Source organism: Manacus vitellinus, unplaced genomic scaffold (genome assembly GCF_001715985.3).
Source record: "Manacus vitellinus isolate BGI_N305 unplaced genomic scaffold, ASM171598v3 scaffold_8_pilon, whole genome shotgun sequence".
NCBI lineage: Eukaryota > Metazoa > Chordata > Aves > Passeriformes > Pipridae > Manacus > Manacus vitellinus.
The window spans coordinates 17,951,440-17,977,314 of record NW_021940864.1 but is presented as its reverse complement, the minus strand read 5'-3'; the positions used below and the strand labels follow the sequence as shown (position 1 = coordinate 17,977,314).

The following is a 25,875-nucleotide window of genomic DNA, read 5'->3' as shown; positions in this document are numbered from 1 at the left end:
CAGAGCAGCACACTGATAGTTTAAAGGGGAAGTTCACGCTTCAGTAATCTGCCAAAACCAATATATGCTGTTTAAACATAATTTAATTTTCTTTCTCATCGTTTTGTTTGCCACTTCCTGATCATCTAAGGTGTCTGTCGAGGTCTGTGTTTGGTACCCTTATGGTTCATCCTACTGCTTGTGCCAGGGATTGAGCAAAATTACTTGGAAACCTCACAGGACACTTGCAAGACAGCGGGCTAATGACTTTCATAGAAGTCTGTAACTCCACTGCAAGACCAGGCAGACCAAAAGCCAGCAAAGGAGACACCTCTTATACATCTTTGAAGACAGGAAAGTGAATAGAAAATATTACTAGTAATCTAAATTTTCTCACTGTGAAAGCATTTTGTCTCTTTAAATGTAGGTTCCTGTGAAATTCTCCTATGTTTTAATTCCATCAAGTTTCATTCCCTACACTGAAAAGTAAGTTATTTTTCTGCAGTCTACTGCAGTATATTAAACATAGAACTAGTGCCAGAAAGGGTAAACTCAGGATTTCAAGACCTTATCAACCACTTACGTTGCACTCACACCTCCAGAACTTGGTAGAGAATCAGATGTAATTTGGAGCATACTTTTTAGAAAGAATTGGTATTTTAGCATGACATGAATACATGTATAACGAGTCTTAGTTGACTATTGCTCTGAGAGGTACTTGTCAAACAGGCAATCATAGTCCCACGGAAGGACATATCTCCTTCTTATCCAAGTGAAGACAATTTCAATACCAATACAGGATTAGTCCTTTTTGGGATGGCATGTCAAAGTATTAATCAAAAAAATCAGGATGTGGTTGAGTCAAAAAATAGTTGCAAAATTGGACCACATCAGCAGAAGATATGTTCTGTTTCATCCAGGTGAGAGATGGGTGCAGCATTCAGAAACATACTATGAAGAAAGAGATGAGTGTACTCTGGTTTCTAGCCCTTTATGCTCTAGTCTGGTTAAGGAGGATTACTGAATGCAGGTTATCTTTAACTGTTTGCCTAAACCTGACGGTGAGTCAAACCCAGGCCCAGCACTTGAGTTTGATCCTTGCTTTTCCTTGGGAAGTCTGTGAATCACTAGACTAAAAGACATTCAGAGGCAGACTTCTCTCGAGCTGTGCTGTTTGCATAAAATACCAGTGTAATAGTGCTAAGAGGAAGGACAGACAGAAAAAACCATGAAATCCCTTGCATCCAGCAGGACTATCTTTACCCTTATACTATGACAGTAAACCAGAAAAACTGTACAACCTCCACTTTACTAGCATCTGTTAATTTTGGTTAAAATCCAACTCTCTCCTCTGTTTTTGTTGTTAAAATTATATAAAGTGAAAATAACTTTTTTGTTTCCATGGAAAAACCCCCTCATGTTTTCAATCAGAGATTTTTTTTAAATTACAGAAACTAACCCAAAAAGTCACTTCACATTTCTAGCAGTGACTGGTTCCATTTTTTTCCTCTTCATCTTAATAGAGAGATCCTTAAGATGTCTCTACTACCATATTGAAAGCTTACCTTACAATTTAAGTGAGGACCTTCATTCAGTGCATGAGTCATTGAATGATACTGTTTCTTTCATTCTACATTCAACTGTTTTAAAGCACTAAGAGTATGGCTTTCTAGGTCATAGTACTGTGTTTCAGTATTTTTCAGTAAAAAAAAGGATGGTCCAGCTCTGACTGATCTTATAGATATTATAGTAAATATTTATTTTTCTATATGATATACATAGAGTTATCGACCTGCCATTACAATAAAAGTAATTTTTGCAATGAAGTAATTTCAGCATTTCTGCAAATAATTCCTGAAAATAAAATAACATGTATTAAGTTTTCTGTGACTGCAAAAAAAGAAAAAAGTCCATTTCTCTGATCATAAAGGGCAAGAGATATAAGTTGAACATGAAAAAGCACTGTCAAATGCAAAGAAATCACCTGAAAATTGATGGGCAGTGAACTCTGCAAGCTTTATGACCAGCCTTTGTATTTGTTTAGAGGAGATAGTTACAGACAGTGCTAGGACACTCTATGTCTGCAGATTTCAAGATTAAAGACTGGCTTTATGCCAGCTGAACACATATCTGTCAGAGCAAGGAGTCAGGCAAAATGCAGTTCTCTAATTCACATGAAAATGGTTCCTGCAGCCATAGCTTTGAGAACTTCCAGAGCACCTGTGTTTTGAATCAAGATTTTGAAGTATATCCCAATAAGGCAGCTATCTTTACTTCAGGTATGTATCTCTATTTGCCCAAGGTTAAGGCTTTAAAAAAAAAAAAACAAACAAAAAAGCGTGGTTTGAACACTGTGCGAAGATATTTGAACTGGGCAGTCAATCAGCAATTTCACCTGTGCTGCGCATACTTAAGCAAGTGCTTCTTTTGATTGTTATAGGCTTTTAGTATCAAAATGTTCAAGGAAAAAATGCACAAAGATTCTTGAGTGTCTCTCTCTCCTTTGTGGTTTCAGCCTTTTAGTGCTCCCACTGCTGGAGGCAGACAAAAAGATGAATTTTATCTATTACGCTGAGATGTCTTTGAGAATGATTAAATCTTTAGTCTTCCTCCAGACCTGCAGGCAGAACACAGGTTTTGTGCTCATCAATACCCTGCCCCTTACAGACAGTGAAAGGACGTGTCAAGTTCTCCTTCACCAACGTGTCTAGAGCACATTGTAAAGCATTTGAGTAGCACTGTTTGTTAAGAGATGGAATATAAACTTCAGAAAAATGTGTGTCAGCAGCATTGCTACAAAGGACTGAATAACTCCCTTACTTGATGTGACAAACTGAGATACATCTCTGAATTTGTAAAATCAATTTTGTTTTGGTTGGCACAAATACAAGATGGGTGGGGGTGGATGACTTCAATTTTGTCCCAAGAAAGAAAGTATATCTTATAGAAAACTTACTCGGGGAAAAGGAGATAAATAAGGCTTTTATAATTCTGAGCTTCCCTGGGGTTTAGTCAGGAAATCATGTCCTATCAACATTCACTGAATTCTGAGCATACCTGGCTTCTGGATATGTAATATATAAATTTGCAGACTGTCTTTTCAGTCCCATGACCAGTATCTAGGTCATTCTTTGCTAGGAATTAGAACTATATTCACATGGTTTAAGAAGGCTACCCATACTAAATTATTCATCCATATTAGAAGAATAGGTTTCATCAGCAGAAATTGCCGAAAAGCCAATGGAGAGTATACATGTGGAGAATATTCATGCCTGATTTCTCCTGATTTAATTATTCAAACGAAAATGAAACAGTTTTTCTCCTTTCTTTATCACTGTTTAAGAAGCATGTTTGTTCTGTGGAAGGGTCCTTTCTGAAAACAGATGGTAAATGCATAAGACAGGTACTCTGCTTTTGAACAGAGACAAGGTCAAGCTTCAGTAAATGTTTGGTCTGTTATGCTTTGGTCCCTGCCCTCACTCTCCCCACTCCCTCCAAATACCATACAATACATTTATGTGCTTTGAGGGGAGAAAGACATTTTATTAACAAAATTGTTTACCAACTATACTCTCTTCCCTCTCTTTCCACATTTCTCAAGGTAGGGTGATTTGACACCAGGGGTCACCATAAACATGTGAACTCCAGAAAAACATGGTTTAACTTCCAGTGATCACAAAATCAAGGGTATGGTAGGCAGACTGTTTCTAAGAATGAATTATCCAACTGATTATCTGAAGATCCAGTACTGATGTGGTTCTTAAGAAATTGATTCTGGTCTGAAAGTCTAGATGTTCAGTTACACTAGAAGCTGTTACCCTCTAAACTTGTATTAATCTACAGGTTACGTAATGATCATTCTCTTCACAGGAACCTATATAAGTACTGAACAAAAAACCCACCAGAAAAACAAGTTTACAGTTCCTACTTTGTGCAAATAAGTGGAAAAAAACTGGACTCACTTGCAGGAAATTTTTGTGCGATCCACCACCATAGTCCACTGCTGCTGATTCGTAGAAACCTCAATGTAGTAGCTGTAACTCCGATCATCACAGTCCCAAAGTAGCAACCTAAGTAGGAACAAGTTGTTGAATGATAAGTAAAACAAACATCAAACCAAGCTTCTTAAGTTTGCCAGTCCTTTATTTTCTCCACTTAATCCTTTATAAATGTAACTGTTTCTTTTGCAATGTACCTCTAGCACTCAGCAAACTTTACTGTTTCTGCCATCTCAAACTACTGTGTCTCTATTCTTATTATCCTGAGGCCAGTAATAGGCTTACAGGCTTATAATAACCATCTTAAGAACATTAATCTATTATATTCATCCAATTACTTTCAATTTAATTGGCACGTGGCACTGCCTGCTTTAAACACGAAATGAAGATCTGTCTCAACAGGTCAGTTTAGGAGGGGACAGAAAAAAAGAATTGGGTGATTTAAAAGGATTAAGCTGTCTTCTTAACTGTATTCCCTTGGTTTTGGTAAATATATCATAAATATATTTAGAAAAACCCAAAAAAACCCCACAGAAATAATAAATATATTAAAAAAAAAAATGAGTAGGGAAAGGGGAATTTCCAGTCCTGGTTCATCAGAATATGACAAAAAAAGGCAATGAATTGTTAAACAAATTGCTAAAAAGGTAGAAGAAAAAGGAAGACCATAAAGGTCTCAAGGACTCATTCTGTACTTATTCTAACAAAGAAGCAGCTCTTCAGGAAGGGCACTAAATAACATATTGAATAGCCTTCGATTTCCATACTTGTCTTACAGAGAGGAAGACATAAAGCATCAGGGATGTTATTTATCTTAGGTACCGAAACACACATTTGGAAAATGTATCCTCTTTTCTTTATATGGGGATTATTGCCCTGTTGTAAGAGATATTTGGCCCAAAACTGAGCACAGTACCTGAGGTGCAGCCTCACCAGAGATGAGTAGAGAGGCAAACAATTTAGTTCAGCACTTTTTTTTTTTTAGGTTTTGAAATCCCAGCATTCAAAATGGAATTAGGTCTAGTAGACAAGCAGATTCAAAATAAATTCCCTCGATGCTGAATCTAGCTCATTAATATTATCAAAAATAATATGCTGTCAAAAATAGCTTTAAGAAGCTAAAATAAACCATTTTTAACACAAGTATTTTAGAACATGTTAAAACTGTCTATTTGCAAATTAAAAGATTCAGACCTGACTTAGTAAAAAATAAAAATAGTTGCCTGTGGCACCATGAAAGACTTCAAAAAAATCCCACACCCCAAAACAAAACCCCCCAACTTCAACCCCTCTCCTTCATCAAAACATCCTCATTCTGCTTTTCCATAGCTCGAAGGTCTCCAAATACTGAAGACACTGAATAAAGCGTATTTTCTTAAAAAAAAAAGTTTACTGATTACAATCCTTTATTTGGTTAACTACTACTAATCAACAGATTCTGAATTGATTTAACAATTATATTTAAACCAAGTGTTCTAAATGATAAAAAGAGGGAAAAGTAAAAACATTCATAAATTTGTTTTCTTTCAAAAAGGCTATTAAAATGTAGCTAATTATGCTTTTCAATAGAATCCTTTTATCATGGGGACTCGGTGTCGTTTCCTTGATCTTTGTTTTTCAAAGCTATGATCAAGAGTTTGAATATCAGAAGCACACTAGTGACTGTAATTCCAACTAACAATACTCTAATTAAAACACAACTGGCTTGGCTTCAGAGCAAAAGGCTAACAGGACATGTGTGTTACTTTCAAACACATGGATAATTGCTCTCTCCCGAAACAACCTAGCCCAAGTTAAATAGGTTTAGAAAAGCATATGGCTTAGAATTATTACAAAGCAAACAATGAGTAATTAAAGTTGGAGGAATCTTTCCCAAAGTGACTTAGCATGAATACTAAATGTAAATTTTTCTTTCCTTGGTGCTTGTGAAAGAAAATGAAAGTTATTTCTTCTCCAGTAGCTTTTTTAGGAAAGACTGGGGAGGGAGACTGACAAAAGAACCTATTTGGAATTTACTCTGCTTGAAAGCCTTTCTGTATAAGCAGTGAAAACCTTTCAGGTGACAACGTGAATATTCACCAGTGCACACTAAGCACAAAGGCCACTTTTTACACCAGGTATAATAGCATTTGCAATACATTCCAGGCAAATTACCAAGCTACTTTTGTAGAAAAGCTATGTTTTTCTAAGATGGATATTAATTGACAGGAAGAAGAATACTCTAGTCAAAAAGTCTATACCCATTGGAAATGCATCTGTTTATAGAAAAATTGCTCATGTTCTTAGGACTTTCCATATTAGAATAAAAAGCTAAATTAGCTCATTAGTAAATCCTGCCCTCAGGATTAAGAAGGAAAAGTCAAATGAAGATTTATTCAGCTTACACCCTGCAACATTGTGAGATTTAAACATATTTCTTCTTTGGGAATCTAGAGTCTAGGTCTGTAATTTAATATGACATCTTTATTTACATCATATGTTGACAATGCCTCACTTTATAAAACAAAAGCTTTTAAAATATAAATAAAACTGGGACACAGATTATATTGGCTACCTGTTACATAAAAAGATGCTGTAGCCCTTTTTAAAACAGTATATCCTTAAATGTCATGTGTTGCTCTATGATTGAATGTTCTGTGTTTCTACAAGCATTTTGTGCTGTCTCTGTTTGCTTTTTATTCCTAAATTTCTGTAAAAAAAGATTGTCACTCCTTAGTTCAGACTACTGTATAACTACAGGTACTCAAGGTGTTAGCATAATACCAAACACTACTAGTTGTGCATCTGACAGGATGACACCTCTTTCCTGAATACTATTAAGTCACTATTTAAATGTATGGCATAAATATTTGATCATACTTTGTTCATAAACCACTTGCACACCTTAGAAACCCAAAAGACAGAAATTAAAACATGAGGTAGCAACACTTCTTGATAGATAAAGAAAAAGAAAGGAAACCCAAAACCACACGGGAGGAGTTTTCTTATACAACATTTGTGGCATTTTTGCCTCTGGATGTCTATAAACCTCTTCAGTTTTGTGCAGATATTTATGTTTCAGTAGTTATCCTGCAGTCCTTCGGGATCTTACAGAGGAGATAAAATTCCTGCACATTTGCTAAGTGTTCCTACGATCAGTCATTCTGAGCTGTGATTTCGCTCTCAAGTCAGACAAGCACAGAAAAGGAGCAGCAAAGAAAGGAAAGCTTCCTAAGCAGAAGTGGTATGGAAAATTAGAAAGCATAAGAGATGTACATTATGATGGTACAAGTAAAAATTCATTTATATTGTTTGTTAATTTAAGAATTACTCTGAATATGAAAAGCTATCATATTAGCAATAAAGTCTTCAAACAGATTAAACTTGGATAAGTGGTAAATGTACTTTTCTAAAAATGTAAAATATTTCCATTTATTCTAACAAAAAAATCACTGAGACAGAATAATTGTCTCCCTCCACACCATAACAAATCCCATTTTACGTTTTGTTTTCTTTCTTTTTTTAAATTCATAGGAAAAACCAGGCAAAGACCATAGTGTAATAGTATTATATTTCTCTTCCAGATAAATGCAGGGAGAGTTAGAGAGTTATTGTGATGTGGCAGCCATTTCAGTATTAAAGTTTTAGCCATTAGTTAAACTATGTTTAATATGTTGCACACAGCAATTGCTGTCTTTCTCTTCCTAATTAAATACTTTTACTGTCATTGATAAGAAAGGGTCTTTTCACAGAAGAAAAGAAGAAGGTTATTTTGTGCCCAGACAGGCAACTATGTGGAAAAACTACCTAACCTAGCATTTTCTCTGTTAACTGTTCCAAATATCTTGTAAGCTGTTCTGAGTATTAATAAAAGAATAAACTTCTTGAATTATTTTTTAAAAATTTTATAATCTAAAAGACAATATTTAGTTACAATTATTTTTTAAAAAAATCACAGAATCATAGAACAGTTTGGGTTGAAAGGGACTTTTAAAGGTCATCTAGTCCAACCTTCATGTTTTCCAAGTCTTCCCTATTACAAAATACTACTGAGCACTGACTGTCATTACATCTTTTCAGAATTTCTGAGTAAATTTTGATATGTAAGTCAAGAGCTCCAAATTTATATACAAATACCTGAAAAAGTATTCAATATTAACAAACTTTCAACACAGTCTCCCATAGCATTCCTGAGTCAAATTGAACAGTGGATACCATAAGTTGCCTATGTGCCTTCTCAGCAATGAAGCATGTGGAGCTGTAGCAACAGGAACTGAGCCAGCTAAACAATGGAAAGAAATGATTCTCCTCTACTTGACACTTGTTAGATCATACCTGGCATACTGAGTACCATTTTGGATCCAAATACAAGTGACAGATCCGAACAATTACAGCAGAGGACCATCAGAATGGCCATGAGGTTGGAGCACACACACTGTGAGGCTGTGGAAATTGGCTTCTTTAGCCTAAGAAGGCCTAGGGTTGGGAAGGAACTTAACAGCACTTGCCAATACCTAAGAGCAGGTTATCATGGGTTACCCAGAGAAGTTGTGGAATTTCCTTCCTTGGAGGTTTTCAAGACCTGAGTGCATAAAGCCCTGAGTAGTATGTTCTTTTTTCATAGATTACACTCCTTTGCAAAACAAGCTGGGTTAGATGTCTTCTTCCTCAAGTGCCTTCCAACGTGAAGGGTGCTAAGATTCTAGGACAATGAATGACTTTGTCAGAAAGCATGCACACAAATATATACTCTTGAAACATTAAACTCTCTGTGCATTTCTAAGGCATATTTGAGTACCAAGAGTTCTTCTGGTTTTTTTCATACTCAGAATTTAGTTGTCATGGTAACACATTCTGTCTTGGAGCCTCTCACCAGTAGTATTCTGATTTCTACAGACTAAAAGCAGATACCACTCTGTTTTCAAAGGCTCATGTATTTATCCTCTTTGAAACAAATATATTCAACGGCACATTTGTGTTTCTGAACTAAAAAGATATGTACTTTAATTCCTAATTATTCATTTAGAATCTAAACCCACAGGCAGATTTCTGTCTCTAGGCAATGCAGGTAGCCTCCTCTGTCAAAAGATATCCCAGATGATAACATCGTTGTTTTCTTAAAGTAAGCTATTCATCTGGTTTGTACTATACATGCAGGAAAACTGACAGAGAAAGATGAGATTCTCATCTTGTAGCTGTACAATGCAATACCACATAAATCACTAAATGCCTATTAGTTTTAAATTGTGTAATGTTTGGGTTATTTTTTTTAATTTGCTCTACACCCTTGCTGATTATATAATTATCATTTCTTGGCAACCAAAAGTCTAGTTCACCCAACTCACTATTTAATAATAAGACTTATTAAAAATCTTCTCTTAAGAATAAACACTAGCATAGTAATGAATATAGGAAAGTCAGACTTTCTTCACTGACTGGAAAATATGATACAATTCACCAACTGAAATGTAGCACAAAACAGTAAGATAGGAAGACAGATTATGAACTGAGAAACTATGAATACTGGTTATTGTCTTACTCCTTCATGTGGTCAAAGCCTTTGCTGCTTTAAGTTTACAGAGGCAGGAAAATGATATAAGTACGTTTCATTTATCTATTTTAAGAAATGTTAGTAGTGCATTTTCCTGGTTTTCTAATTGAGATGCAATACTTAATTGAACGTTAAAAACATCAAACTGAAAGGCATAAAACACTGAGTGTGGAAAGTTTCCAAATACACTTATTCAACTTGTTTCAGCAAGAACAAAGCCAAACTTGGATTATGCATAACATCTATAGCTAGCACGTAGATAAAACACTACTTTTGTTAGGTTACAGATATGCCTGGATGTTTGGCATTGTTATGATGGATGTAAAACTTTTAAGATAAAGTTTAAAATCAAAGGCCAAACCCAAACCACACAAAACAGAAATTATGAAGTTACAAAAGAGCTTTCAAGTCTCAGTTGGCTCATCAGTCAGTTTGAAGAGGCAGCTCTAACAGGCAGACCCCACTAAGCTCCTAGAAATACGTACCTATGTGCGTGATCTCTGTTGCAAGCCATACTCACCTGGGGTTTCAACCTTTGCTCACTGGTACTTCGAACTTCAGAAATCTTTCCCTTTTTTCCATTGCCACAGAGCATACAAATTACATCCCTGACTACATATTCTAAATTTACAAAGAACATGATGCCATAAAGACAAGGTTTTGCATGTTGATTTTATGAAACAAGAACCACAAACACTCATAGTCAGAATCTGAAGTTTGCAAGATTATTTTTGTCTTCACCTCTGAAAAATCCCACTCTCCAATCTATTTCCTAAGTCTCTATGTTAGCCAAAAGTTTGATCTTCATATGTATACAGACATTCACTGTAGAAAGAGCCCAATGAACTTCAATCCAAATCTAAACACATTCATTAATCCAGCACTGTAAAGGAATAGTCAGGTTACTGTACCTTTATTATACCGTTCATGTTCAAGTAAGAACTAGCACTAATTGTATAGTGAAAAGGAAATCTGGCTGACTGGAGGTGATGATTTTGTTCAATAAAATTGTTTTCACAATGAAGTGGATAAGAGGAATTGCACCTACTTAACCAAAAGTGAGACAGAAATTAAATTGTATTTTAAAATAAGTATATAACTTTAATCTTACAATTTGACTGTTACTATTATTATGCCTCTGTAATGCAACATTTTCAGGAATTGTACTGCTGTATCTCAACAAATAATTCACACATTTAATTTTTTAACACACCTATTATACTGAAGTAAGAAGCCAAATCACAACGACTAAACCAGTCCCCTAATTGATGTTGTTTCCAAATGTCATATATTCTATTAAAAGTTTCACTGTGGTCTTTAATTTAGAGAAAAATAAACCTTCTTACCGTATTGATCCAATCATGTAGGGCTGTGCTAGCTGTACTACAATAGCGCCGCTCCCAAGCTGATGGCACGTGTATCCTGAATCCCAGTCATAGTTTTTTGTGTCTCCATTCAATAAGGCATTACGACTGCGACTTACACCCTCAATCACACTGGCACAGTCTGCAATCGTTGCAACATTTTCAGTGGGAACTGTGAATTAAAAACATAAAGATGACAGAAATACAGTCAGAAAACAGTTCAGATACCAGTGGACTTTGTTGCTGGGAAAGGATTGGCTAAAAAAGAGAAAATTCAAAGTATGGTCAACAGAAGGAAATTTAACTCATATAACATGAACTATGAACAAGTGGTACAGATAACTTTTACAGCATTGATCCCAGAATAGTTTGGTAAACTAACAGATGGATTTCAGTCTTGGTGATATGAAAGCACTCTTTTAATACAACTGGGAAAAAACATCTTGTCCAGCAAAAGTTTAGAAATTTTAAAACAATTTCTTCCTGTTTTCATGATGAAACTTCCCTCTCTACTGTCAAAAGAACAAATGAATAGAGACAAAGAAAAAATTGGGAGATAATTTAAAGCACTGATCTGGGCTGTAGGAAGTCAGGACTCAAATTCTTCAAAACTAGGGTTTGAAGTCTCACACCTCAGGAGACTATTCCCAACATGTACCTGTTGGTACCTCTGACAGTCTCTCTGACTGTGATGAGAAATTGCACCCCAAGCTTAAAAAAATGAATTTTTTTTAATATTTATAAAATCCTTCAATATCTCTACTGGACTACAAGAGAAAAGGAGAGAGTAATAGGTCGTAAGACAATGGAACAGCAAATGCAGAAGTATTTCTCATTCAACCAAGAGACAGGAAAAATGTATGACTGAAAGCCACAAAAAACCCTATAATATCCCAATAGAATATAAAATAAACTACTTCGAACCCTTCCTCTTGAAAAAGGGAGGGCCAGAACACAGGATAATGATTTCCCTACAGGAGAGAGTGATGGAATTATACTCTCCTCATTAATGTCATCAAAGATCCTTGCTGGATAATTCTTCTATCCTATAAGCAGCCATAAAAAATGCCAGTACACAGTACTCTTATACCAAAGAAAGCTGAAGGCACTACTGCAAATATCAAATTTGCCCTCTTTCATTCACCTGATATACAGTTACTGGAATGTTATTACAGGGAAAACAAGCAAGTTAGGAAACTCAAAGAATTTTCAAATTAGTAAAAGCATTCCTGGGAAAATGGAAGGAGAGAGTTTAATTAAAAAAAAAAGGCAGATTACAATTCTAATTGCACAGGCCAGTGATAAACTGCTACCTTATGCTGCAACATCTATAATGAACTCTTTCACCTCTACAGCCCCTCTTGCAATCAGTGTACATATCCAACACTGTGGTCTATGCATCATCTAACTTCAGTTCTTCCTTCTCCCTAGCACATCCAGAACTGAACACTCTAGACTGGAAACGGCTGTTAGAAATCAAATTATATAAAAGGTGATATAACCTTTTACTAGGCATTTTTAGAAGTAGAGGAACAGAAGGTACTGGGCAATAAAAAAAAAGTGTAGTGTTCAGAATTGTTATTCTTTAGCAAAGGATGTAACTTCAGTGTTGGTTTCTAGAAAACTTTCCAAGGGGAGGAATGCTCTTCTTATACTCACTTAGTCCTGCTTAATCTGATTTACATCCCATGCTAAGTAGTTTACTCCCTCCTTTCAAATCAAACAGAATTCATCATATAGTTAGAACTTGACATAATTTCAGCAACTTCAAAGATCAAGACAACAGCAGCTCCTCTGGGAACACACTGTAAGAAGGAGGTATTCTTCCAGCACTGTTTTACAAGTGCTTCAACGCTTGTTTTTCAAATTACATATTATTTCCCTTTGTTAACATTTGATCAAGTATGGCACTTTCCAATTGTAATTCAGAGAGAATCCTAAGCTTTTTGAATGTCACCTTCCAGCAAGATGACAGATAACATAAAAGCCCCAAAACTATTGGGTTTATGCCCCAAGCTATATGCCCCAACCATGTCCAGTACTTTTCTTTTTAAAAAGCTCAGTTTCTAGCTAACCTCCTTAGCTTCTAAAACTCTCTCTATTCCCTCTCTCAATCAAAAAATTAAAATTAACAAGGCTGAAAAATATGCCCTCTGAACATCTGAAAATCAAGATTGCCTGTTGAGCCTTTGTTTTTTGGAGGGAAAATGTTAGAAGCACTGCTTGTTCATCTAAATGACAAGAACTCTTTCAAGCACAGGCTGTATTAAAAAAGAATCTGAGATTTTGTGTATCATCCTCTGATAAAGGACAAACAACCTGTACCATTTTAAGCCTGCTGTACACGGATAACTTTATCACACACTTTTAATAGCTGTCTGTAAAATATGCATTAAAATACTACAACATCTGAAAATGACTGAAACATAGCTATGTGAAACTTCAGAGCTATTGTTTGAGTCTCCAGCACGCAAAAAAGAGATAATTTTCCACAAAGAGCTGGGATTCCGTGTTTTAAGTGGGCTACTGGTATCAGGAGCATAATCTTAGGACAACCACCAATGAACCAAAACACCATAAAACACACCATGGGAGGAAAAAGTGCAAGCTTGTTGCCAAGTAATAATCCAAGGCAGTGGAAAAGTAACCCTTTCTAAAAAATCTACTGTGCTATCAAATGTACTACCATCTCTGTTTGCTCATAAAAAAATTACTAAACCCAGTACATTATTATTCCAGAAATCTCTTGATTCCCCTATCATATCCCCTACTGAAGAGAGGCATTCAACGATTCCCAGATTCTTGTAGAGGAGCAGGTGGTAGACATTAGAAGTACTTCACTGGGAACAATCTGAATAAAACAAAGACTAACAATGCAAACTAAAAGTACTAGCATTGAAATAAAGTTTGCCTTGACTTCCTTTTCTTACCCTCCTCTCCAGGAGTAAGGGAACTTCTTTGAGTATCCATTTTATATAGGCTTTAAAGCATCTTCTACATATGGCTGCTTTTTGTAGGAAGAGGAAGCTATTAAAATCTTGATTAAAAAAATGAATAAAAGATGAAGTGTCAAAATCAATGTTCATGTTGAAGCTCCATGGCATATTCCAGACACACTCCAAGCAATGTAAGGTATTAACTGAATGCAGTGCAGCTCAGTTCATCCACTATTTTGCCTGCATGCCCTCTGAGCATCATCCCGCTCCTTCTCACATCTAGATTTCTGCACTAATCCATGACCTCCTATGAAGATGTTACCCTGATTAGTCAAACTTCTTAACAGCCACACAGAAATTGTCTTGGTGTGTTTTTAACATAATTCTGTGGTCTTCCCTACATCAGCTAATTAGAAAGTGACTCAAACTAATTGAAGTGTGCAGAATGTGCCATACTGTTTCTTTTCTCTAGGGGGTCTGCCACTCCCTATTTTGAATGTTCATTATCACCTTTTATATCCGCTTGATAAATTTATTAAAAATACCATCTGGTGGGGACTCTGCTCTGTGCTGTATTTTAAAGTCTTCTGGTTCTCTGTCTTTTTCCCGTTAGAATTTCTGCTTCAATTTAGGTCACTTGTTTACAAAAACATACTGCCAAAAACAACAGTCTTGTTTCTACTTTTTTTTTTTTTTTTTAATCCATCAGCTATTCAGCTTTTACGGTAACCAGTATTGTAAGAGAAAACAAAAGAGGAGATTACAAATATGGAAATTGCTTTTTTCCCCACTGTTCATACAGCAGTTTTGCCCTGAAAATCTGATTTACTTTTATGGAACAGAAAAGATGTGTGTGAGTAAAGCATATACATTCTGTAAGCAAACAAAAGGAAAAGATGATTAAGGTTACAGGACAGCAGCAGCAAACATTTATTAAAACTTACTTTCTTGTCTCCTGGTCTTATGCTGCAGTATAGAGCGATGAACATCTGGCAGTATATTTAATGCTAGTAATAGTATTTTTGTAGAGGACTGTAATTTTCAAGTCATGGCCTAAGGGTCATCTATATTGGTTATATTTAAAGATAAGGTAGATATGTTATTCAACTGTCCTTAGAGATCCTGCACAATAAAATGTACCAGAAGTGTGTTGTAGCCTCAGTCATATTTACTTATCACTCCTTAAGTTTTTTGCTTTTTCTTTTTAGCATACTTGATTTTTCATAGGAATTTTTTTTTTCCCTGAAGTACTGAGAAAAAATTTAATGCAGCTGCTGCCAACTGGCTTCCACATCTGAGCGTAGGTATTGCCTTTTATCTCCCATTTTGGACAGGTCAGCTTTTGCTTTCTGTCCATCTACTGTAACTGAACTACAATCAACTGGCTAATGTAGGTGGGTGGGGAAATGACAGAAAATCCTCAAATAACTTTTTGCAGTACAGGAAGGAACAGAACAAAGTGGGTTTCTGTACCAGTTCAAAAAACCAGCCATTAATGACCCTTAAAACAACTACTAAAACAGGGAGACAGTAGATCTACTGTCTCTCTGTTTATTAGGAAAGGAACAGAAGAATAGGAAGGCAGCAATTTAAAGTACTATGGACTGTTGAATATATTTATACTGCACTCTAGACAACAGTCAAAGGTTCTCAGCTAAAGTATCATTGCAACTGGAATTTGGACTGTGACTGGGGACTTGAGCTAAGACTCCTATCTAGTCATCTCAAGTCTGAGGAGAAGTAAACCAGGCTCAGGAAAGAATTTATTTGTGTTAAGAATCAGCACTAGCTGGTCTCAGGGGGTGGTGGAGAAGGGTTTTGGGTGTGTGATGGTGAAATCTCTCCACACCAAACGGAAGGAGTGAAAGCCCCTGCTCTGGGAAGACCATGTACACATGGGACACTCACATGAAAGGCAGCTGATAAGGGGGTCATAACCATCAAAGACCCCCAAAGCCACCCCCAACTATTCCTGAGGCCTTCTCTACCACCAGAGGACTGCACGTGAACCAAATGAGGCAACAAATCCAGTGCCTGTCCCAAAAGACTGCAAAGCTTCCTCCAGGGGAGATGCCTGGGCATCTCCTGAACATATATTAATCCATTAGAGGCTATGTTTTTCAGGACCCTCACCACCATGAAGAGCAGAAGGACTGGACCAATGGGACACTGCTGGGTTCCACAGTGGTGATACTTTTTCTATTTTAATCTCTCTCTGTTTTTTTCTTCCCCCACCTCCGGTTTCCTATTTCTTTCTATCTCTCTTTCTCTGCCTCACATTTACCATTAAATAAAACTCATAATATTGACTTTGCCATCTGGTCTTGTTTGCACCTAAATTTGGGTAGAGGCATTTCTAATAATTTTAATAACTGGATCATAACAGCAACACAACTGTTTATTTTACTCAATTCTCTTTGGAAACTTACAAAATCATCACTTTGAAGAAATTATGAACAAAAAATTATACCAGAATGAATAAATTTCTGTTTTAGTTAATATGAAGAAGTGATTTTCCTCTCATGATATCTGTTAAATGTACAGCTTTCAATTTCTTTGTATTTAACTGTGAAACTACATTCCTTCTCTACCTGAACATCTAGTGAGCTGGCATAAATTTTCTCACAAGAAAGTGATGGCTAGAAAACACAAGGTTGATACTAAACAAAAATAATAATTAAAGATGCAAGTATTATTTCAGGGTTTGATCATATTGTTTTGAATAAAAGGATATTGGGCATTTTGCTGTCATTATTTTTCACATGCCAAAAGATTTGTTAAGTCTAATCTTTATTCAGTATATGAATTTGCTTTTGTTTATTTGCTACATGGTAGAATAAAATATGAAATCTACAGACTTTTCAGTTAATTAAAATTATTGTCACAAAGTCCTGTCTCTCCTTCCTCACACTCTTTTTTATTTTCTTGAGCTGAAACTTACTGATGGAATTGCTACATTTAATCTGAATCCTTAATCAAGAAATCAAGAGCTTAAGAAATATCAACTTCAAACAAATATCAACACGCATTTCCACCTGTTTCAGTGAAACTCTTTCTGCAAGCCATATTTATCTGGAAAAGAAAATCCCACCAATATTTGTGTATGGATTTGAAAAAACTTCAGAGAAGGATGATTTTTCACATGATATCTGCTAGAGCTCATGATTTCTGATCCAATGAATTAGAAGAAAAGCATTCAAGTCATTAAACTGGTCATACTTTTAATTCCCAACCAATACGCTGCTACAGGGTTCTTTCATTAAACATTATGCCTGAAGAAGGCTTTCAGAAATAACAATTGTTTTAGGAAGTACATATCCCTTGTTGCAGCACTGAAAATAGAAAGAAAAGAAAAAGTAAAAAAAAAAGGAACTGGAACCATATGAACATATGAACAGAACTCTGTTGAAAAACGGATACCAGTAACTAAACCAATCACGTGACTGTCCTTGTAGAAAGAGGGAAAAAAAAATCCCTGCAGTATTTAGATCATCTTCAAACTTTCATAATTTCCTAAGGCCATGCTTGTAGCAGAGTTGACTTACACTGTTGGGTAAGCCTGCATTGTTTTGGAAGAATGCTAACCTTTTTATAAGAGAAAAACCAAAATACAATAGCTTTGTGTGGAGTCAACATTAAACTAGACACAAAAATAGCATTTCTCATTGCTTCCTTAGAGAGAGACAAAGCAGTCTTTTACAAAGCTGAATCACACTAGGAAACTGATATGACTGGTTTCTCTCTGTTACACATTTACTTTAGTTTTGTTTTGTTTCAAATAACTGCCAAAGACAAGTGAATGTTTATTCGCATTTTTTCCCTTTTAAAACAAGTTCTCCTGGGCATTGAACAGCACAAAAAAGAAGGTTCACAATGATTCATAAGTGCTGAACAGCATTCCCCAAAGGATGACCAAGGACATTCCATTGTTTTATATCCATCTTCTGCTTTTCAGTCATTATTCACTGTTCTCCCTTTCATCTGTAGTGTAGAAGCTAGAAGACAGTCTGATAGACTGAGACAGACTACAGACAAACACTACTTCATGTACAAGCCGCCCATATTGAACTTCCTATGACCTTAACCAGGCTCAAAATCGGCCAGTAGGTTGGTCAAACTCACACATCCACATAGTCCTTGACTGTCCCTCAGCATTGAGTAGTGACTAAAGGACTAAGTGAGGTTATCAAATTTTTCCCTTTGAGGCAGAAAAGATGAATTGTTTCCTATATTTAGATGGGAAAAAAACCCAGAAACCAAAGTAGGTATTGAACAGAAGCTGTTCTAACTTCTTGCCACTGGGCAGACACACATCACAACACACCAGGTACTGCTTTTACCTCCAAAGGAGTATGTCTCTTGCTTGTGAAAACATTCTTTTGTTTTGCATTCCAGATTAAATATTAGTGTCTAAAGACCATTCAAAATGTCAGAAGCAGAAGTTATTAAAAGCAAGCACTATGATTTTGAGATTAAAAAATATTTACATCCTTGTTAAATTAAAGTTATGCCAGCATCATGAATTTAATATGTAAAACTGTTAACTCACACATTTAGAGATAATACTATGCCAAATAGAAAATTACATCTCAACCCTAACATCTGCATTAGGGAATAATTTCATGTGATTGAATTCATTTCTGTCACTTGCCTCATTCCGTGAAACAGCAAAGTGTAAACCAACACTAAAACACCACACAGTGCTAGAAAGAGAATTTTCTGCTACTTTTACTTCAAAACTACTACTCAGTCACCATTGGGTCATGCCAATACCACATCCAGTACTGTGTAAAGTAACCGCATAAATCATCTTCCACATTAACTTTTAAATGTAATATATCAAGTTAATAATTTTTCATTAAAACCTTGTATGCAAAAAACCACAACAATATAAAACTGTTATCATGAAACAGCACTTCATTTTTATTATTTGTTTACCAGCCTTCTAATCGTCACTGTACAGTGACAGCCATTACATAGATACTATGTATCAGTAATAATATGGCTGAAAAATTACCCTCTTTGCCTACAGCTTTCTGATCAAGTTGGATAGCTTTCAAAAAAAAAAGAATTACTCTGAAGTCTCCACATAAGATCCCTAAACAAATACCTCAGAGGCCTTATTTATTGGAATGAGTTTTCAAATGGCAAAGTCTCTGCATATTATCTTCAGTGTTGTTTTGGTACAAGTAAGGGTCACAAAATCTTTCTGAAAAGGGCCATATGGCCTTCAAGGGCTGACCAATATTTCGTTTTTTTTAATAAAACAGCTTATAGAAACAGCAGCTGTATTTGTTCTAACCTAATTTAATACCATATTTAATATCATAAGGGATAAGCAATGAACCCAATGAACTGCTTTTCAAGGGTTGAAGATGAAAGCTTCTATACTGAGTCAAGCTTAAAAGCAACCTACTCTGAATACTATACTTTCATATATTTCATGGAACTTTCCTAACTGCTTTCAGTTCACTTTACCCTATCCCATCATTGCAGAAACAGAAATAAACAGTACAAATTCTCATTACAGCAATAAAATAAATCTGTGCTAACTACATCACTGGTAGTTCTACGGAGTTTTTACAGAAGTGGACCTTGGACAGTCTGCTTGATCACAGGAGCAAGACAATATGGTACCTTATGGTAATCATCAGAGGTATGGAAAACAAAGAAGGTTATTTTGCTGGATCAGAGTTGTTGAGAATATTTTTGACTAGGCAATACTGATAGCCATAAATTCTGGTGGAACAGTCATTATGCCCCTGCATTCTTTCGCAACTGGACTGCTCTCAACTAACCTCTAACTCTTCTCATTTCTACCTTTCTCACCATAAATTCTTCAGGGTCATGTATCCAACTGTTGCTGCCTCATTTACAACTGGAGGACGGTCCACATCCTGCTTTCAATTAACTACTCACTAAATTCTTACTTTTAATTTTCTATTAATTGTATTGACTACCATCCCTTAAATATAAAAAGCTGTGAGAGACCTACAGGTCTCTCTTTCCTTATTGTTGGTCACTTCAAATGACTTACACGTATAACAGCTTATGACCCACACTGAACAACAGTGTAGTTCCACTGATCCCCATTCATACCAATGGATAGTATTATGCTGTCCAAACCCTATTTACCGGTAAGATTCTGTAACTACAAAAATGTTTTCAAAAATGGAGAAATTTTAATAAAGCCATGTGAAGTCTCCACACCCTAGATTACCTCTGAAAATTATGAAATGCTAAAGCAGATCAATAGTTCATCTCACCAAAATGATCACTCAACCAGGAAATATAACTGAGTCTATGAAGGATGAATCAATTACAGTACAAGTACACTTCCACAAACATGCATGGATTCACTGCCTTGCCTACTGTTACAAACAAACAAACTTTGTGTTAACACAAAAAAAAGGAAAGCAAATATGTTGAGTCCTAAATTAAGCATTTGCTAATTAAGTTTGATAATCTGATATCAAATCCATACATATGCAACAACTATTTGCACACAGTAACTGATTCTGTCTGAAGTTTTTAAAAATTCACATTTTAAAAATGGCAGTGCTAAATATGAAATTTAACTTAAAGATTTTAATAAACTTCAAATACTTTGTTTCTCTGCTAACAAGCTTACTGAAGGTAGATGTTTTCTTTTAACACAGTTCTTCCTTACTGCTTATTCTATTTTCTTGTCAATAGCAATTGCAATGCTACTTGCAATGCAATGTTACTTGCAAACTGCCTAAAACAAAGAGGATTGATTTGATCTGCATTATTGGACAGTTTATGCTACATAACAAAAAACAGTAAAGTGTGATTTGCCAGGCTACTTCGTCCTATGCTTCCAAAGAAACATTATGAAATTTCACATCAAACATCATGAGATCAAGTGTAACCATGCAATGCCTTTTTATAATTCATAGAGAACAGAGAAGAAAAGAGTTGTACCTCAGTTTTTCACAGGTAAATATTAGAGCTTTCTCAGGAAAAAAAATAAACATCTCATCCTATTTTGAAAACTGTTTTCCTTTCCATCTGTCGTAGGTGCATACTTGAAATATATATATTTCAAATCAGCATGAATTCTGAGAATTTTGCTGAAATTCTCAATTTCATGCCACAATTAATAAACTGGGTAAAATCCCATCTAGACAACTACTAAAAGGTACATAATACTCTTTCCAATAAACTTCAGGATCTGAATTCCATGAGCATAAATGGAAGAAAGCACACAAGCCACTATGAACTATTAAAAAAAATTGGTATTAGATATTACTGTGACATATTTTATCATTCAGTAGTGTTGGTCTGCTGGGGATTTCTATCATAAGTAATGTCAAGGTACTTGAATCAGTATTATATAAGATGTCCAGAGCTAACAGAGTTCCATCAACATGGTGTTCTGAGAATAATAGTAGCCAATATAACGTTCTGCCATGGTTAAGCATGTCTACGACTCTTTGGGGGAAAATCAACACATGAGAGTTTACTTTCAGCAGTTGAAACTAGGCTGTATAAGAGTCCCTAAATGCCCAAATCCATCTTCACTGCAATAAATAGCTCTGGTTACTCCATTCTTGTAAAAGAATTTGGGCTAACCGAGTGGGAGGAAAGAGCAACCATACTATGACATGCAACGAAAAATTACACTGTCAGCACAGAGTGACTCAATTACCAGAAGCTCTGTCAGCAGCACTTGATTTAATTTGAATTTCAGCATTCCTGCAGCATCATTAATTAATCCACAAAACTGGAATTTCAAAGAAGTTTCAAGGACTGCCCAACTAATTCTATGCTTACAGCATTGTTTAACTCAAATTAGAGATTTCTGTGTGGAAACAGGAGCAAGAGTGCAGTGATGGTCAGCTTTAAAAGACAAGCATTCGCAACAGTTCATGTAAAAGGAAAATAGTTTCATCTCTTACCTATCAGACCTTTCTCAAGAGTAAAGGATTTGTTCGTGAACATGCATTCAAATGCCACAATATGGAAAACTTTGTTCACTGTGTTGTGGGTCCCAACAATTCGAATATACCTACAGGGAAAAAAAAAAGGTAAATAGCACAAGTTAAACATGACAAACTTCTGTGCACTAAAATGTAACTGATTCAGTTGGACTAAAATGTGCAGACCTATAGGAACTGAGTAACTGTTTAAAAAAAGAAAAGGAGTAAAAAGACTAAAAATTTCACAGCAAGTTTGCATTTAATCGAGATGCTGGTTACACTACAAGTTAAGAAAAAAAATCTTTAAAGAGATGTGAAATCTGTTAAAAATCTTTCTGGATTAATTTGCCAAGAAAAGTAAAGTGAGGGACGTTCCACTTCAGAAATGGTCTGTTAGTGCATATGTGTGCTCATGGAGGCTTTAAATAATAATAATAAAAATAATAATCCTTTCATCAACAAATTTTCAGCCCTGTGAAAGATTTCATACAGCCAGGACAAACACAGCAAATCAGTCAGGGTTTTCTTCAGCAGCCAAAAATTAATTCCATTTTATTATGACTGTTTCTAATTCTAACACTCGGTATAGGATATCAATCTCTTTGTTGGTGTATCTTTTATTAATAATAATAACAAAAAATCTCTGAACATTCAAACATTATGAAACAAAACTAACTCTGGGTTTCACTCCTAGTTGTATAACTTACACTTCTATGCTCTAATTGCAAATCGAATAGAGCTGCTCTTGAACACTGTGACCTACTCACCTGCTGTATTACCCTAAAGGCTTCACCTTCCATGAGCAACCATTAACCTCAATTCAGTCCAATTCTGCATTTTCTGAAGAGACTCAACAGTTCTTACTATACTTTTTGAAAAATCTTAAAAGGAATATTGTACGCCATCTCAATAAATGCTGAGCAAGCGACACAGAAAACTACCTGAACCAAATACCACTACCCCACAAAATGGGTTACCCATACTGCAGAAAACTTTGTATGGAATTAACTCATTTCAATGAGTATCAGAATGTATGAATCTTAACCAATATCCTCGGACTGGGGTATAAAACAATCTTTCACTTACACAGTATAATTATTATTCCAACATCATGGCCATTCCCCAACAGCATCATTTTTGCTTGTGTTTCTCAATAGATCAATTTGAATCTGTATCAAGACATTTTTCAGTCCTATGATTTTTTTTTTAAACAATAAAACAACCCTCATAGCTATTTAGTGTACTAATGTTCAACCTCCAAATTTCTTTTAGAAATTTTAATTATCATGACTTCTAACAAAAAGAATTAAATGTTATTCCCTAATTAATATTAACTCATGGATCAATTAATTATCACAGTAGCAAACCTCCCGAAAATTATTCTACGTAGAAAACATAAAGTAGCAAAATTGAAGAAAATATTTATTATTCATAAAGAAGTTGAACCTACGTCTGAAGAGTAAAGCAGAATTTAGCCCTTATTACATAACTGTGCCAAGTGCCTGCAAAGACCATCACAGGAATCTTGGTTGACAGTCAGGGAAACAGCAGTTCTTTCCCCAGACCTGCCCATGTGAACCAGATTACTTTCTTTTGTCAATTCACAAGCACAAGTAACCCTAATGAACCCTAAACACACAGGTAATGTCCAGGATTTGACAAGGGTAACTGTTCTTGTTCTCTCCAGCCTCAGAAGCACAAAATTCAATTAAATACAGGAAAAATCTTGGAATATTTTTAAGTGTACATGGAGGCTGGCTTGCCACAGAGACTCCCTCGTCTCTCTCAGGCAAGAAGGGTATTGACTGAGTTGGCTGCTTGGACAAAACACACTCCTGGCTAACCAACAGAGCATTACTAATGGAGAGATACTTTGACATCCTTCAGTTATGCTTCCTTGCTTTAAAGAGTTTAGAGAATAAACAAAGTAACAATATTAATGGGAACACAAGAAACTGCTTCATAATTAGCTTTAAAACTGATTTGTTTGGATTTTTCATGTTATGAAATTGTAACACTAGAGCAAACGTCTTGATTGCTTTTTTCGGTGAGATCAGAAATTGTTCAAATTCCTGTCAGCAGCAAAGCAGGCTTATAAAACACAAGGTTATCTATGAATCTGTGTGTGATTGCAGAATCACAATCCAATGGCTGGACTAGTTCCACTGTTAATGGACTTTAGACTCAACTGCTAAGACTGAAGGGAAGACAGAAAAAAAACTCTGAAGAGAAAACCTTGATCAGTTCATGGTGTTTAAAAGTACTTCCCTGGCAGGTGAACAGAAACGCAGCATGATAATTTTGCCCCTTTATTTTATTTTCTGGCCCTGTTTGAGAATAACGGATACTGAAAGTATAAATGCTATAAGAGTTTCACCCACATGTCACAGATTTCTCTGGCCACAGTTAGTCATGCTACACATGGTCCTAAAATTCCCAGAATGGGAATACTAAAGTAATCTGGTTGAGTTTGGGGGTTTTTTCCGCACTTACAAGAAAATTGTTTTAACTAGAGGGAAAACAATATGTTCTACTGGAGCTTGGTAGAATTTTAAACTTCTAAAATTTGAATGGACTCCCTGGGTTGATTAATTAGGCACCCACATGGCAATGGCCCTCATCTATCTCCCATTTTTCCCAGAGCAATTCTTCACATTTACACAAAACTATGACATGTGTACTCTGTTGTGGCCACAAATACTCATGTTTCTTAACAACTAAATTATGTTTTACTTCTGCTCTTTACATTTGTACAGCTGACACATTTAATTCACATAACATCTGCTGCAGAGCATACCACTGATTCAGCTGTGGATACCCTGGAGGACTACCAATACCAAAGCTCATCTGCCTACATCAGAACAGTGCTTAGGACATATGTGTCAAAATATAAAAATATGCATACTCTAGAGGTCATTTTAATGCTTCATTATAATAACACCAGTAAGATACAGACAAACTCTAAAATATATTAAGCACAGATTCCAATCTGTTGAGAATATTGAGACAGAAGACTAAATAAGGAGAGATAATGGAAACTAACCAGTATTTTGCACTGATACCCATTCTAAGTTACTATAAAAGCAACCTAAGAACAGCAACAGCAAACTCAAAGAACTAAATCAAATAGGTAAAAAATGTGCTCTTATGAACTTGGCATTCCATTTTCCTTCAAGGAGCATTTGGTATGAGACACCAGTGCTAGTCCTACATACTTTATATCTCCCCTAACTGCTTAAAAACCACTAACATTCACATTCCAGTCACTGCCACAAAGATGCATGAGGTACAGCCTAACACACAAGGGCATTTGAAGATATTCTGTTTGTCTTTTAGTGGAAAAGGAAACAGTGCTATTCAACACCATCTAAACTCCATTTATTGACAACTCCCTAAAACATATAATCCTTCAGGCTCACACAGCTGAATCAACAGTCCCATGGCAGGAGGACAGAAAAAACAAGGAGGAAAAAAATCTATTGCCAGCATTAAATCATGTGGCAAAACAGTGAACGTAAAATAAGGAATTAAGCCAGAACAAACTTGAAAAGCATATCTGTCTTTTGACAGAAGACAAGTTTTCCCACTCTTAGACAGGAAAGTCTAGTAAAGTCTATAGCATAACAAAGGAAATCTCTACTGCAAATATTGAAAGCAAGAGTGACAAATCAAACAAAAAACTTACACAAGACAAAATCATTGAACTCTAGCAGCAAAAGTACATGTAACGCCTGCAAAGCCTGTACAGTAACAAACATTTTCACCTTTGCAATTAATGCAAATACAGCCAACAGGGTAGCAGTCTGAAAACACATTTCTCTTTGTAATGTGCTAAAATGTGCTTCCAGATATTTCATGGTGGAGCATTCAAGTGCCTAAAAATATTGGTATGCAATACTTAGACACCACATGTAATTGCTTGTGTACTGTACATAAGGAGTATATCAACCAAGCATCCAATGTTTCTCAACATATTTAACCAAATTAACACTGATGTGCTTTGGAACATAAGTGAGACTTGCACAGTCTGATATTTTGTATTCCACAGGTAAGAATAATGAGCTTACGAATGTTTTGTTTTTCATTACTGGTTTCCAATTTTTATTTTTTTACAACAAAAACCCC

The 25,875-nt window shown here is 35.6% G+C and overlaps 1 protein-coding gene across 2 annotated transcripts in view; it reads right to left on the bottom strand.

Annotated features, from left to right (window-relative positions):
• Nucleotides 1-25,875, bottom strand: part of BTBD9 (BTB domain containing 9) — a 109,614-nt gene that overhangs the window by 18,305 nt on the left and 65,434 nt on the right. For both annotated transcript variants that reach the window (XM_029965031.1, XM_029965033.1), the window contains exons 7-9: nt 21,730-21,839; nt 10,854-11,043; nt 3,942-4,049 (exon numbers count right to left, since the gene is read on the bottom strand). In XM_029965031.1, the coding sequence (XP_029820891.1) occupies nt 3,942-4,049; nt 10,854-11,043; nt 21,730-21,839 (408 nt within the window). The remainder of the gene's footprint in view (nt 1-3,941; nt 4,050-10,853; nt 11,044-21,729; nt 21,840-25,875) is intronic.